This window comes from Haliotis rufescens, unplaced genomic scaffold, assembly GCF_023055435.1.
Source record: "Haliotis rufescens isolate VD_foot unplaced genomic scaffold, xgHalRufe1.0.p SCAF_30, whole genome shotgun sequence".
NCBI classification, from domain to species: Eukaryota; Metazoa; Mollusca; class Gastropoda; order Lepetellida; family Haliotidae; genus Haliotis; species Haliotis rufescens.
Window position 1 is genome coordinate 2,079,659 of NW_025964002.1, and position 16,898 is coordinate 2,096,556.

Sequence of the window (16,898 nt, forward strand, 5' to 3'; positions counted from 1 at the left end):
TTAACATTTGAAACCTCACGCTGCGCGTTCGGTTCCAAATTCAATTTAGCGGGGTTAAATCTACAGGTAACCTAGCTCTACATTGAAAACACAGTATGTTTATCTCCTAATTTTAATCAGTTATCAAAATAGGGCACGTGTTGAACTTGTTTGTGATACATGAAGAAACACTCCTTTGAGCTGGGTTCGAAAGACAATCGCCTCCAACAAGACAGAACATGACTTGAAATAGTACTTGCCTTCAAGAGTTTCTATAAGCAGTACTTAGAACTCGTCATTGGTTTTGCAATGTTATCCTAAACCTAAAAGGTACGTTGATCTTAGAGTGATCCAAACAAAATATTCAGAATTAGATCGAAATGTTACTGCTTTTCGAGAACGTAACAGTTCTGCAATAGTTCAACCCTACTAAAGAAACAGTCACTGTTGAGCTACAACACATTCGGCACAGATACTAGGGAAGAAACAACATTTGGTTTTCAAAGCAATTAAAGACATTCAACAATACACAAACATATGGCATACATGATTGTAACTGTAGCTCTTACGCACACTTTGGATAATAGATAACTAAATTATTAATTAAACTGCAATCAGTGCAAGGTTGAGAACAACTGAAACAAATGACCCTAACCTTGTGTCTTCTATCCCTGAAAGGCGCGTGATGAATGTTGACCGATGAAAGACGAGAAAGGTGACATGGGGGTTGTGTCGCGTTCAAGATTATTGCCCTTATATAGCGACCGATACATCAAGGAAACAGGATACATGTAATTCATAATTGCATGAGTGAATTGTGAAGCATTGTCATGTGAAAGTGAAAAACTCTCTGTGTTAAAATACATTCTGAAAATGGTTACTTTATTTTGACAAAGAAAAGCATGTGTCGATACTGTGCGTGATGGAGAGAAAGAGGGTGATGACGTGGGTGAGGTTTTGGCTGACTATATGGGCGAGGTCGAGAATAAAACATGAAAAATGTCATTTATCCATAATTGAAAAAAATTGATAAATGTTGAGATTACGGGGCGTCAGTAAAGTGAACAAGGACCGGTATAAAATACCACTAGTCAGTTCGTAAAAAAGAGACGCTAAGTATTTCGAATATAAGTGCACCTTCAAGATAAACATTTGGATTTAACAATTTTTAGACTTCAATATTTTAGCTTCCACACACGTCATGAAAGGCGATCTTTAGTGCAGCAGACATCATGGAATTCCTGTTTCTGTTTCCAACTGGTAACAACCTTTACCTTTCCCTGTCTTTACATCGCAACTGAAATAAAATTCGTTATAAGCATATATACAGCAAATGGCCGGGATAAAAAATATGTTCGTTATATCCGTCAGTTCGTTATAGGCGTGTTCGTTATAAACGTAGTTTACTGTATCCTGTTTAAAGTGTTTTTGATGTATGTGGCTTCATCTGTGACTGATAAATCCAAACTTGCCATAAGCAGACTTCTCTAACCTGTCGATCCGTGCCTCCAGCACTGACACAGAACAACGGACCAGGGACCTCAGTCTTCAGGCAGTGTTGTCCCCGATCGTTAATTGGGGGTTAGATGTCTTGCTTGAGAAGAACTGACAGAGTCGCATTAGATCACTTAGGACGAAGAAACTGAGTGTGATGACGATGAAGATTATCCCCGAGTAGCCAATGGCCTGTGCTGAGGGTCTGTCGTCCGGCTCTGACTCCAGCTTCCTTCTGGTGGCTGACAGCTTGGACTTGTCTAACTTCAGGAGCAGGAGAATGGCGTCCATGATACTCTTCATTTCTGTCACATTTTTTGTCACAACGCACACCAAACACGGGCAGGTTTCGCTGTTCCCAGAAGAGTCTGAAAATATATGGTGCGGCGGTACAACAACCATGTTACAAGCGATATTATTCTTTATGATCAAATTTTAGAAAGAAGACAGGGGGATTTCTTATGATAAATATAACTGTTCTAAGTGACCACTGTATTATTTATTGGAACTTGCTGAATTGTATTTGTCGAAAGCACATGAACCCGGATAAGAGATTTTTGTAAAGCCATAATGATAAAGTACCAAATTAAACAGTAGCCCCGCAACAAATATCGCTGTAGTAATGTACTCTAAGTAATATACTGAACCGGGAAAGAAACGAAAGACAAATTTTGTTTGTGAAAAGAAATGTCTTAAAACGTAGAGAGACGCATTGATGAAACATTGTTCTCTATTTCCATCATTCATTTCGAGCACGTCGCGGGAACGAAGTCGTTTCGTCTCGTTTGACGTTTTTTGCTTGTGCAGCGCATATCACATGCCAAAATGCGTGCATTTTCCTCCTTGTCCAACCTCTATAAGCCACTGTATAAAAAACCCACACCTAACATTTCACACTCGACTTTGAAAACGGACAGGAAACATGGGTCGATTAACTGAACAGTGAGGCGTTGCCATGGGGATCCTGCAGGCCGTATCAACGCCAACTGTAGTCGCGAGGCACTTTGGATGTCATGTGTCTACCACCACCAGATTGGTCGCACGGCATCCCCAGACTGTCAGTGTTCAAGGCCTGCCTCGTTCTGGACGGCCGAGGGTCACTATTTCAGCGCAGGACCGTTACATCCGGGTGACACATCTACGTGGCCGACAGCGACGAGCAACACTGCAACCATTCAAGGTCCATCCCGGGTCAGCCAACACAGGTTGTCGTCGTCTAAGAGCGGCGGGAAGCAGATGTCGTCGTCCCCACGTCGGGCCCATACTGACACAACACCGCCTCCACCAACGTCAACAGCGTTGGCGACGTCAACAGTGGCAACAAGGTGTCTTCTGAGACGAATCAAGGTTCAGCCCTTGTCACACCATATCAGAGAGAGGAGACGACGTAAGGCTGTGTCCTGTAGGCCGCCCGGTGGGGAGTCTTCAGCTATCATCACAGGACCCCTCTACACGTGGTTCGTCAGCGTGTGACTGCTGTCGTGTACAGGGATGATGTTCTTCGTAATCACGTCAGACCTCTCTTCCCGGGTCAACCAGAACACCAGCTCTTTCAGCAGGACAATGCTCGTCCCCACACAGCACGGGTCCCTATGTACTTCCTCAGAGTGAATAACATTCCAGGATGCCCTGGCCGTCTTGTCACAAGACATGGCGCCAAATGAGTATGTCTGGGACGAGATTGCGAGACGCCTTCAGGCTGCAAGGCAGCCATATACACTTCCGGAACTAGAAGCCTTTTAAGGGCGGGAATAGAAAGACTTGTCGACTCAATGAGACGGCGATGTGCGGCCTGTATCGCAGCTAACGGAGGCCACACGTGCTATTGATGGCCATGACTGGGACTTGACATTTTTCTGTTCGGGGGGAGATGAGCTGTTTTCGGGGGATTTTTCAATAAACACTGATGGTCAAGCAAGCAATGCACATTTGTTATCAAATGTTTTCTCTGTTATCATTTCTTAATATTGTCTGCATATCTGATATGGCCATGACGTTATCAACATTTTATGTACACCTTGCGTTTCTTTTGCGGTTTAGTATATTATTTTTCATTTGATGCTGATGAGATTTCATGACTGTTGTTGAAGAATTGACGCTTCTGATGATGCAGTGGATGTAGATGTTACATGTTGTGTAGTGAAGGCTGCGGTACCTGTTGCTGTTGACGTCGACGCCAGTGCGGTAGTAACAGGTGGTGCTCCTGCAGGCGTGCTTGCTGGGTTAGTCGTGGTATTTCCCATAGTGATACTTGACACAGCCGGAGTAACGGGATAAGCTGCTATGGTGATACTTGACGTGGTCGGGGTAGTGGGATTAGTTGCCATAGTGATACTTGGCGTGGTCAGGATAGTGGGATTAGTTGCCATAGTGATACTTGACGTGGCCAGGATAGTGGGATAAGTTGCCATAGTGATACTTTGCATGGTCAGGATAGTGGAATAAGTTGCCATAGTGATACTTGGCGTGGCCAGGGTAGAGGGATTAGTTGCCATAGTAATACTTGACGTGGCCAGGGTAGAGGGATTAGTTTCCATAGTGATACTTGACGTGGCCAGGACATAGGGATTAGTTGCCATAGCGATACTTGACGTGGCCGGGTTAGTGGAATTAGTTCTCATAGTGATACTTGACGTGGCCAGGGTAGAGGGATTAGTTGCCATAGTAATACTTGACGTGGCAAAGGTAGAGGGATTAGTTTCCATAGTGATACTTGACGTGGCCAGGATATAGGGATTAGTTGCCATAGTGATACTTGACGTGGCCAGGGTAGAGGGATTAGTTGCCATAGTAATACTTGACGTGGCAAAGGTAGAGGGATTAGTTTCCATAGTGAGACTTGACGTGGCCGGGGTAGTGATACCTGCAGTAACTGGGGTAGTGAGATTAGTTGCCATGGTTATAGTCGAGACTGTTGTCGTTGGTGTGGAGGTAGCGGCAGCTCGGGATGTATACAAGTCGCAGTCGATAATTGGTTTGGAATCAGAGTTGCTGAGGCTTGAGGACGAAGTCAGTGTTTCAACTGTCGACAAAAACAAAAATACAGAGACTGTCCGCCCAATGGAACCGTTTCAACTGATAAACGTGACAGATTATTCTCTGCCGTTATATTTATTTGCTGGAAATGCGGAAGTAACAAAGTGACCAATCATGTATACACACATGTAAAGCAGACCCGCGTCTTTGCTGTGGCTGCCAGTGACGGTTGTGTACATGCCCATGGGTCCGTGTCGAAATACAGCGTACAGTTGGGATTGTCGTAGCTGTACATCCAGCATGCCAGCTTGTTCTGTAGGGTGTTACTGCACAAGTCTTCACATTCAGCCACATCCACACCAGGAACGACAGAAGCTTCAGCATGGCTGGGCCCTGTACACGTCCCACTGAAGTCTGTGTATGTACAGGGACCTGGAACCAACAAACGCAAAGGACAGAGTCAAATAATGTAAAGGGCTACAACGTGTAAGTGTTAATGTAAAGTGTACACGTCCCACTGAAGTCTGTGTATGTACAGGGACCTGGAACCAACAAACACACAGGAGTACTAGTCGCTTCTTGCTGCTACCATCAGGAAAGACTTCAGTGTCATCCCTACAATATCAAAAAACTGTAAGAGGTAATCCTCCCCACAAATAATATATTTTGTAAAAGAAGGAAACAGTTTACATGACAATTTCAAAGCTAGGTTTTACTTATTTGATACCTCCGAAATTAAAAAATACCCTAAAATACTAGAAATGAGATCAGTGAATACTATTTAACTGAATCATATGTTTGAATTGTTTGCTATCCTTAAGTATATACGGATCGAAATGAGGAAACACTTAGTTGTAGACACAAACTAAATGATAATTATGCTATCATGGGTTCCCAGCCTAATATCCCAAATACACATTTGAAACATTTGAAACAATACATTTGAAAGATTAGATTCTGATCTGTGTTGAATTTATATACACGCTATTTCAAACAAGCTGACAGTAAAGCTTATTTCTCTATATTTTTCTTTGTTTCCTTATATACAGATTAATAAAACTCGATCTTTTCGAAACATTATAGCCTGTCTGTCCTTTTGATGTTCCTTCAAGTATAAACATTCGTCTGAATCTAATGATTTAAATATTTTCCTAATAGTTATTCACAAATGTCCATTACAATACATCTTACTTTTAAAATTAAATATTAATTTAATTCGTGGTGTAGACAAAAATTTTTTCTTTATACCACAGTTCTTTTAACGACAAAAAAGGGTTACATTTCTGTAACCATGGACTCTGTGGCATACATTAACTGCTAAGTCCATGCTAAAGTATTACATTATTCAGGACAGAGGCAGATAATTTATAGGGGTTACGACGTGTAAGTGTTAATGTAAAGGGGTTACGACGTGTAAGTGTTAATGTAAAGTGGTTACGACGTGTAAGTGTTAATGTAAAGTGGTTACGACGTGTAAGTGTTAATGTAAAGGGGTTACGACGTGTAAGTGTTAATGTAAAGGGGTTACGACGTGTAAGTGTTAATGTAAAGTGGTTACGACGTGTAAGTGTTAATGTAAAGGGGTTACGACGTGTAAGTGTTAATGTAAAGTGGTTACGACGTGTAAGTGTTAATGTAAAGGGGTTACGACGTGTAAGTGTTAATGTAAAGTGGTTACGACGTGTAAGTGTTAATGTAAAGGGGTTACGACGTGTAAGTGTTAATGTAAAGTGCTTACGACGTGTAAGTGTTAATGTAAAGTGGTTACGACGTGTAAGTGTTCATGTAAAGTGGTTACGACGTATAAGTGTTAATGTAAAGTGGTTACGACGTGTAAGTGTTAATGTAAAGGGATTACGACGTGTAAGTGTTAATGTAAAGTGGTTACGACGTGTAAGTGTTAATGTAAAGTTGTTACGACGTGCAAGTGTTAATGTAAAGGGGTTACGACGTGTAAGTGTTAATGTAAAGTGGTTACGACGTGTAAGTGTTAATGTAAAGTGGTTACGACGTGCAAGTGTTAATGTAAAGTGGTAACGACGTGTAAGTGTTAATGTAAAGTGGCTACGACGTGTAAGTGTTAATGTAAAGTGGTTACGACGTGTAAGTGTTAATGTAAAGGGGTTACGACGTGTAAGTGTTAATGTAAAGTGGTTACGACGTGTAAGTGTTAATGTAAAGGGGTTACGACGTGTAAGTGTTAATGTAAAGTGGTTACGACGTGTAAGTGTTAATGTAAAGGGGTTACGACGTGTAAGTGTTAATGTAAAGTGGTTACGACGTGTAAGTGTTTATGTAAAGTGGTTACGACGTGTAAGTGTTAATGTAAAGTGGTTACGACGTGTAAGTGTTAATGTAAAGTGGTAACGCTGTGTAAGTGTTAATGTAAAGGGGTTACGACGTGTAAGTGTTAATGTAAAGGGGTTACGACGTGTAAGTGTTAATGTAAAGTGGTGACGACATGTTAGTGTTAATGTAAAGTGGTTACGACGTAAATCAGTGTTAATGTAAAGGGGTTATGATGTAAGTCAGTGTTATTCTAATGAAGTTACGACGTAAGTCAGTGTTAATGTAAAGGGTTAACAATGTACATCAGTGTTAATGTAAAGGGGTTACGACGTAGGTCAGTGTTATTCTTATGAAGTTACGACGTAAGTCAGTGTTAATGTAAAGGGTTTACAATGTACAGCAGTGTTAATGTAAAGGGGTTACGACGTAAGTCAGTGTTAATGTAAAGGGGTCACGACGTAAGTCAGTGTTATTCTAATGAAGTTACAACGTGTAAGTGTTAATGTTAATGGTTTACAATGTACATCAGTGTTAATGTAAAGGGGTTACGACGTAAGTCAGTGTTATTCTTATGAAGTAACGACGTAAGTCAGTGTTAATGTTAAGGGTTTACAATGTACATCAGTGTTAATGTAAAGGGGTTACGACGTAAGTCAGTGTTAATGTAAAGGGGTTACGACGTAAGTCAGTGTTAATGTAAAGGGGTTACGACGTAAGTCAGTGTTAATGTAAAGGGGTTACGACGTAAGTCAGTGTTATTCTAATGAAGTTACAACCTAAGTCAGTGTTAATGTAAAGGGTTTACAATGTACATCAGTGTTAATGTAAAGGGGTTACTACGTAAGTCAGTGTTAATGTAAAGGGGTTACGACGTAAGTCAGTGTTATTCTAATGAAGTTATGATGTAAGTCAGTGTTAATGTAAAGCGTTTACAATGTACATCAGTGTTAATGTAAAGGGGTTACGATGTAAGTCAGTGTTAATGGAAAGGGATTATGACGTAAGTCAGTGTTAATGGAAAGGGGTTACGATGTAAGTCAGTGTTAATGTAAAGGGGTTACGACGTAAGTCAGTGTTATTCTAATGAAATTACGATGTAAGTCAGTGTTAATGTAAAGGGCTTACTACATAAATCAGTGTTAATATTAAGGGGTAACGAGGTAAGTCAGTGTTAATGTAAAGGGTTACGACGTAAGTCAGTGTTATTCTAATGAAGTTACGACGTAAGTCAGTGTTAATGGAAAGGGTTTACAATGTACATCAGTGTTAATGTAAAGGGGTTACGATGTAAGTCAGTGTTAATGTAAAGGGGTTACGACGTGTAAGTGTTAATGTAAAGTGGTTACGACGTGTAAGTGTTTATGTAAAGTGGTTACGACGTGTAAGTGTTAATGTAAAGTGGTTACGACGTGTAAGTGTTAATGTAAAGTGGTAACGCTGTGTTAGTGTTAATGTAAAGGGGTTACGACGTGTAAGTGTTAATGTAAAGGGGTTACGACGTGTAAGTGTTAATGTAAAGTGGTGACGACATGTTAGTGTTAATGTAAAGTGGTTACGACGTAAATCAGTGTTAATGTAAAGGGGTTATGATGTAAGTCAGTGTTATTCTAATGAAGTTACGACGTAAGTCAGTGTTAATGTAAAGGGTTAACAATGTACATCAGTGTTAATGTAAAGGGGTTACGACGTAGGTCAGTGTTATTCTTATGAAGTTACGACGTAAGTCAGTGTGAATGTAAAGGGTTTACAATGTACATCAGTGTTAATGTAAAGGGGTTACGACGTAAGTCAGTGTTAATGTAAAGGGGTCACGACGTAAGTCAGTGTTATTCTAATGAAGTTACAACGTGTAAGTGTTAATGTTAATGGTTTACAATGTACATCAGTGTTAATGTAAAGGGGTTACTACGTAAGTCAGTGTTATTCTTATGAAGTAACGACGTAAGTCAGTGTTAATGTAAAGGGTTTACAATGTACATCAGTGTTAATGTAAAGGGGTTACGACGTAAGTAAGTGTTAATGTAAAGGGGTTACGACGTAAGTCAGTGTTAATGTAAAGGGGTTACGATGTAAGTCAGTGTTATTCTAATGAAGTTACAACCTAAGTCAGTGTTAATGTAAAGGGTTTACAATGTACATCAGTGTTAATGTAAAGGGGTTACTACGTAAGTCAGTGTTAATGTAAAGGGGTTACGACGTAAGTCAGTGTTATTCTAATGAAGTTATGATGTAAGTCAGTGTTAATGTAAAGGGTTTACAATGTACATCAGTGTTAATGTAAAGGGGTTACGACGTAAGTCAGTGTTAATGGAAAGGGGTTATGACGTAAGTCAGTGTTAATGGAAAGGGGTTACGATGTAAGTCAGTGTTAATGTAAAGGGGTTACGACGTAAGTCAGTGTTATTCTAATGAAATTACGATGTAAGTCAGTGTTAATGTAAAGGGCTTACTACATAAATCAGTGTTAATATTAAGGGGTTACGAGGTAAGTCAGTGTTAATGTAAAGAGGTTACGATGTAAGTCAGTGTTAATGTAAAGGGGTTACGACGTAGGTCAGTGTTATTCTTATGAAGTTACGACGTAAGTCAGTGTGAATGTAAAGGGTTTACAATGTACATCAGTGTTAATGTAAAGGGGTTACGACGTAAGTCAGTGTTAATGTAAAGGGGTCACGACGTAAGTCAGTGTTATTCTAATGAAGTTACAACGTGTAAGTGTTAATGTTAATGGTTTACAATGTACATCAGTGTTAATGTAAAGGGGTTACGACGTAAGTCAGTGTTATTCTTATGAAGTAACGACGTAAGTCAGTGTTAATGTAAAGGGTTTACAATGTACATCAGTGTTAATGTAAAGGGGTTACGATGTAAGTCAGTGTTAATGTAAAGAGGTTACGATGTAAGTCAGTGTTAATGTAAAGGGTTACGACATAAGTCAGTGTTAATGTAAAGGGTTTACAATGTACATCAGTGTTAATGTAAAGGGGTTACGATGTAAGTCAGTGTTAATGTAAGGGGATTACGACTTAAGTCAGTGTTATTCTAATGAAGTTACGACGTAAGTCAGTGTTAATGTAAAGGGCTTACTACATAAATCTGTGTTAATGTAAAGGGGTCACGATGTAAGTCAGTGTTAATATAAAGCGTTACGACGTAAGTCAGTGTTATTCTAATGAAGTTACGACGTAAGTCAGTGTTAATGTAAAGGGCTTACTACATAAATCTGTGTTAATATTAAGGTGTTACGAGGTAAGTCAGTGTTAATGTAAAGAGGTTACGATGTAAGTCAGTGTTAATGTAAAGGGTTACAACGTCAGTCAGTGTTAATGTAAAGCGTTATGACGTAAGTCAGTGTTAATGTAAAGGGTTACGACGTAAATCAGTGTTAATGTAAAGGGGTTACGACGTAAGTCAGTGTTATTGTAAAGCGTTACGATGTAAGTCAGTGTTAATGTAAAGGGTTAAGACGTAAGCCAGTGTTAATGTCAAGAGGTTACGACGTAAGTCAGTGTTATTCAAATGAGCTTACGACGTAAGTATGTGTTAATGTAAAGGGTTTACTACGTAAATCAGTGTTAATGTAAAGGGTTTACAATGTACATCAGTGTTTATATAAAGGGTTACAACCTAAGTCAGTGTTAATGTAAAGAGGTTACGACGTAAGTCAGTGTTAATGTAAAGGGATTACGACATAAGTCAGTGTTATTTTAATGAAGTTACGACGTAAGTCAATGTTAATGTAAAGGGCTTACTACATAAATCTGTGTTAATGTAAAGGGGTTACGATGTAAGTCAGTGTTAATATAAAGCGTTACGACGTAAGTCAGTGTTATTCTAATGAAATTACAATGTAAGTCAGTGTTAATGTAAAGGGCTTACTACATAAATCAGTGTTAATATTAAGGGGTTACGAGGTAAGTCAGTGTTAATGTAAAGAGGTTAGGATGTAAGTCAGTGTTAATGTAAAGGGTTACGAGGTAAGTCAGTGTTAATGGAAAGGGGTTACGACGTAAGTCAGTGTTAATGTAAAGGGGTTACGATGTAAGTCAGTGTTAATGTAAAGGGGTTACGACGTAAGTCAGTGTTATTCTAATGAAGTTACGACGTAAGTCAGTGTTAATGTAAAGGGTTTACAATGTACATCAGTGTTAATGTAAAGGGGTTACGATGTAAGTCAGTGTTAATGTAAAGGGGTTACGACGTAAGTCAGTGTTATTCTAATGAAGTTACTACGTAAGTCAGTGTTAATGTAAAGGGTTTACGACGTAAGTCAGTGTTATTCTAATGAAGTTACGATGTAAGTCAGTGTTAATGTAAAGGGCTTACTACATAAATCAGTGTTAATATTAAGGGGTTACAAGGTAAGTCAGTGTTAATGTAAAGAGGTTACGATGTAAGTCAGTGTTAATGTAAAGGGTTACGACATAAGTCAGTGTTAATGGAAAGGGGTTACGACGTAAGTCAGGTTTATTCTCATGAAGTTACGACGTAAGTCAGTGTTAATGTAAAGGGTTTACAATGTACATCAGTGTTAATGTAAAGGGGTTACGACGTAAGTCAGTGTTAATGTAAAGGGATTACGACATAAGTCAGTGTTATTCTAATGAAGTTACGACGTAAGTCAGTGTTAATGTAAAGGGCTTACTACATAAATCTGTGTTAATGTAAAGGGGTTACGATGTAAGTCAGTGTTAATATAAAGCGTTACGACGTTAGTCAGTGTTATTCTAATGAAGTTACTACGTAAGTCAGTGTTAATGTAAAGGGCTTACTACATAAATCTGTGTTAATATTAAGGTGTTACGAGGTAAGTCAGTGTTAATGTAAAGAGGTTACGATGTAAGTCAGTGTTAATGTAAAGGGTTACAACGTCAGTCAGTGTTAATGTAAAGCGTTATGACGTAAGTCAGTGTTAATGTAAAGGGTTACGACGTAAATCAGTGTTAATGTAAAGGGGTTACGACGTAAGTCAGTGTTATTGTAAAGCGTTACGATGTAAGTCAGTGTTAATGTAAAGGGTTAAGACGTAAGTCAGTGTTAATGTCAAGAGGTTACGACGTAAGTCAGTGTTATTCAAATGAGCTTACGACGTAAGTATGTGTTAATGTAAAGGGTTTACTACGTAAATCAGTGTTAATGTAAAGGGTTTACAATGTACATCAGTGTTTATATAAAGGGTTACAACCTAAGTCAGTGTTAATGTAAAGAGGTTACGACGTAAGTTAGTGTAAATGTAAAGAGCTTACGATGTAAGTCAGTGTTAATATAAAGGAATTACGATGTAAGTCAGTATTAATGTCAAGGGGTTACAACGTAAGTCAGTGTTATTGTAATGAGGATACGACGAAAGTCAGTGGTACTGTAAAGTGGTTATGATGTCAGTCAGTGTTAACGTAAATGTGTTACAACATAAGTCAGAGTTAATGTAAAGGGGCTTCCACGTAATTCAGTGTTAATATAAAGAGGTTAAGACGTAAGTCGTTAAAGGGGTTACGATGTAAGTCAGTGTTATTGTAATGAGGCTACGACATAAGTCAGTGTCATTGTAATGAGGCTACGGCATAAGTCAGTGTGAATGTAAAGGGGTTACGACATAAGTCAGTGTCATTGTAATGAGGTTAGGACATAAGTCAGTGTTAATGTAAAGAGATTACGACATAAGTCAGTGTCATTGTAATGAGGTTAGGACGTAAGTCAGTGTTAATGTAAAGAGATTACGACATAAGTCAGTGTCATTGTAATGAGGTTAGGACGGAAGTCAGTGTTAATGTAAAGAGATTACGACATAAGTCAGTGTCATTGTAATGAGGTTAGGACGTAAGTTAGTGTTAATGTAAAGAGATTACGACATAAGTCAGTGTCATTGTAATGAGGTTAGGACGGAAGTCAGTGTTAATGTAAAGAGATTACGACATAAGTCAGTGTCATTGTAATGAGGTTAGGACGTAAGTTAGTGTTAATGTAAAGAGATTACGACATAAGTCAGTGTCATTGTAATGAGGTTAGGACGTAAGTTAGTGTTAATGTAAAGAGATTACGACATAAGTCAGTGTCATTGTAATGAGGTTAGGACGTAAGTCAGTGTTGTATGAAAAGGGGTTACGACGTAAGTCAGTGTTGATATAAAGAGTTTACGAAATAAGTCAGCGTTAATGTAAAGCGGTTACGGCTGAAGTCAGTGTTAATGTAAAGGGGTTACATATACGATGCTCTCGTAAAGATTATTCGTGTTTTAGACTCGTTTCAATATATAAGGTAAATAGACCCGGGTGACGACAGTCATAACACTAACATTGCTTCAGAGTGCCGTTGTTCAAAACAACCTTAGCGCTACGACTGTTTTAAGTCTATGTTAAGGTATGGGACTTACGATCACCCTAGCGTTAAGATCGCTTTGTAGAACGGCACCGAGGACTACAAGGTTTCTTCATACTCACCTGTGTCTTTCTGGCATAGATACAGATAGCTACTGCTGTCACATATTTCGCTGTACCACTTTAATGTGTCCCTTTCACCAAACACACACATTTTCCCCGCCTCGTGGACTGCCGCGCTGTCCCAGAACGTAAATGATGAACCATCAACAGCCTCGCAGTGATCCCACCGGAAATCGGTCTCATGTTCCGCTCGGTTCAGTCCAATCCAGAAATGTCCAAACCTAGTGTCATAGATAAACAGACTTATTGTACATAACCATTATCCTACTTTAATCCAAATATTCAGCTGACCCCATTTTCCGGACAAAACTGCCGTCTAGTTGCCCTCATTTCCTGATCGTACATTCGAATAAGGCTCCCAGCCGACCCTTGTCCATTTGTCTACGACCCCACTACAGTACTGTTAAAACCAGTGCTACCCTTCACTCTAATTGCGTATGCCCTTCACATTCTAATTTAGTTATCAAGAAAGAAACATAGCTAATAGATGTTTGCTCATCTCTATTCAAATGGCCAATCTAGTAAGAAGACATACATATCATTTATCCAATGATCGGTGTTTGAATAAGCCATAAGGGCATCCAAGGTCTGCTGATTGTCTATCTGGGCCAGGCGTCCTCCATTGTCCTCGCATATTGTCCTTGCTTCGTTCCATGTCCTAACGTCCCTATGGATGTAGTAAGATTTGCCCGTTAGGCTGTCACACTGGACGCCTGCAATGGGAAGGACAGAGTTTTGTTTAACGCCACTTAGTATTTCAGTTATATTAGGGCGTGTTACGACGTAAATTGTAATAAAAAGGTAAATTGTAATACTTGCAGCAAATTGTAATAATTTTGACGTAAATTGTAATAACAACGTAAATTGTAATAATATTTGACGTAAATTGTAATACGCAAATTGTAATAAAAATTGACTTAAATTGTAATAATCTCAACTTGCGGTAAAATGTAATAAATGCTTACGTAAATTGTAATAACCTTACTACCGTAGTGTCCAAGACGCCAATTGACTAGAAATGATCTTTGTCAGTTGAGCTTGCGTTTCACATGTACAATTCGAAAAATTCTGTGTATGATGACAAACGTACAAAACTGTTAAGTTAGGGATGGTTGGTATAGGCTTTATCGTACAATCGTCATTAAAGGGTGGTGTCAACATCGATAAATTTAAATGACTGAAAGATCCATCCCCGGGTTCAAAATGATGGGTTACACAACCGTATATTCGACAAATAACTTAATTGTGACATATTGTTCAATACTCTTATAAGGCTATTCAAGATGTATTTTGCATGACTTGCTTCAACAGTACGTTCGACACGACTGGACGAGTGATGACGAAGGGTACAAACACAGGCTGGTCAACCAGTGTGTCGATTTGCAGTGGAAACGCTATACGAGTTGATAAGGAGTACATGATCCTTTTCTTGACACAAACGAGGGAATTTAATCATATTTATACAATTCATTTTATTTTGACGAAGAATTCAAATACAACAAATGAGTTGACAGATCCCGTGCATACACAAATAACATCCGGTGTCTTCGGATAACTCTTGTACAGTTTCAAAGAGTATACGAATTATTATAAATTTCTTGCAATCAATTGCCGAAATATATCTGCTTGTATCCAAATAGAAAGGAATTGAAAATTGATAATGAAAATATGTTTGTCACTAAAGTAAATTTTCTCTTTGACCTTGAAACGTACTTGAAGATCATTAAACTCGACAATCGTTGGTGGATTGCGCCAAGAAACCTTGATACGAATTATATACGTACAATAATCCCCTGAAAACATAACCTCCTCTGAAAGATTAAGAGGATTAAAGTAATTTGGGCTAACATCAAGCACTGTAATAACATACTCTCTTAAAATTCCAATGGAATGACTGGTGACTTACCAAAAAGTCAAATTATATAACTAGTTCTAATTGCCTACCCTTATCACTTTTTTTTCTGAAATTGAGTTAAAACTTCTAAATTTGAGACTGCAATATATGTCTTCAGAGGGTATTTCATACACTATGTAGCAACTGTTTAACCCCATTTCAAATTTGGTTTCATGCTGAATCGCTCTTTTCAACTGCTGCTAACACACTTTAAATGCAAGGAAAGCACCCCAAACATATATTTTTATATATAAATACATTGTGTTGATAACCACGTACTTAACCTAAAGAAAAAACACTCAAGTGAGTTTATATATACTCTTCAAAAAAAGAAACTTGACATTGACTTTCCAAATGTAATATAATGCGATTGTTTCAAAATAGGACACAGAAACCATAATTGAAACACTGTTTGAAGATCAATGTACACAATGTTCAAAACATTAATCGTGTCACCTAGACAGACACACGTACACGATACAGTTAATGTCACAGGGGTACAGAAAATGTCAGTATAGGTTGTGCCCACCACGTGCATCAATTACCGCTTGACACCGACGACCCATAGATGCAATCAAGTTGTCAATAACACGCTGTTGGATGTGCTGCCATTCATGCTGAAGTGCATCAAGAAGCGCCGGAAGTGTTTGGGGCGGTGGATTCCTTCTGCGAACGCGTCGATCCAACTCGTCCCACAGATGCTCAATCGGGGACAAATCTGGTGACCGGGCTGGTCAAGGTAATGTCTGGATGTTGTTGTGCTGTAAGAAGTCCTGACAAACACGTGCAATATGCGGTCGAGCGTTGTCCTGCTGGAACTATCCGCCATGAACGTTGACGTGAGGAAGAACGTAAGGCTGTAGGTTCAAGTCTCTGTAACGCACACCTGCCAATGCACCTGCTATATGCACGAGAGGCGTCCTACCACCGTGATGAATTCCGGCCCATACCATGACACTCCCGCCGCCAAATGGGACAACCTGCTGCATACAGTTGGGGGCGTAACGTTCACCCCGACGTCTGTAGACACGTGCGCGCCCATCAGCACGTGTGAGTAGGAAACGGGACTCGTCAGTAAACAGTACATTTCTCCACCTTGCACGTGCCCATCTAACCCTCTGTTGGCACCAAAGCAGACGGTCCGCCAGATGACCTGGGGTCAATACATGACGTCGAACAGGTCTTCATGCAAAAAGTCCAGCCTCCCTCAGTCTGTTGCGTACCGTTTGATCTGATATTCTGCGTACCCCAGGGATCTGTGTGGTTGTAGACGTGGCTGTGGTAGTGCGGTCACGGAGGTGTCACAGCCGGATGTATCGATCTTGTGCTTGGGTTGTCACCCTTGGTCTTCCTGACCTTGGTCTGTCGTCACCTCTGTGGTGTTGTTGTGTCGGGTCCACAGTGCGGAGATTGTCTGTTTGGATACGCCAAAGTGCCTGGCCACTTCTTGCTGAGTTGCTCCAGCTTGTAATCTCCGAATGGCGTTGTTCCGTTGAGCTGCATTCAGCCTTGGCATTCTGTCACCGCCTCTACTGCCGTTATAAGGACTGTATGAACAGCCGTTGATGTGGATTTTTATACCCATTCAGCAGGGGGCCTACATGCCTAAATGCAGGATCCTGTGCTGCACGTTTTTACAGGCGGTTGCGTTTGGATGAAGCTGTAAAATTGATCCCCAAACGCTACGTATACGTGCTTTGCATGTGTTTTCGCGAATTATAGACACATCATCTTTCTGTTTGACTTATTTGGTTCTCATTTAATGTAATTATTTTAGATTTTTTGCAAAAAGTGGTTTAACATCTATGTCAAGTTTCTGTTTTTGAAGA

General features: G+C 39.6%; 1 protein-coding gene across 1 annotated transcript in view; it reads right to left on the reverse strand.

Annotated features, from left to right (window-relative positions):
• Positions 1 to 59: 59 nt before the first annotated feature.
• Positions 60 to 16,898, reverse strand: part of LOC124127083 (mucin-5AC-like) — a 44,389-nt gene continuing 27,550 nt past the window's right edge. Inside the window, exons 3-7 of the mRNA XM_048380462.1 lie at positions 13,711 to 13,888; positions 13,176 to 13,396; positions 4,636 to 4,881; positions 3,629 to 4,495; positions 60 to 1,841 (exon numbers count right to left, since the gene is read on the reverse strand). Of these exons, the coding sequence (XP_048236419.1) occupies positions 1,528 to 1,841; positions 3,629 to 4,495; positions 4,636 to 4,881; positions 13,176 to 13,396; positions 13,711 to 13,888 (1,826 nt within the window). The 3' untranslated portion in view covers positions 60 to 1,527. The remainder of the gene's footprint in view (positions 1,842 to 3,628; positions 4,496 to 4,635; positions 4,882 to 13,175; positions 13,397 to 13,710; positions 13,889 to 16,898) is intronic.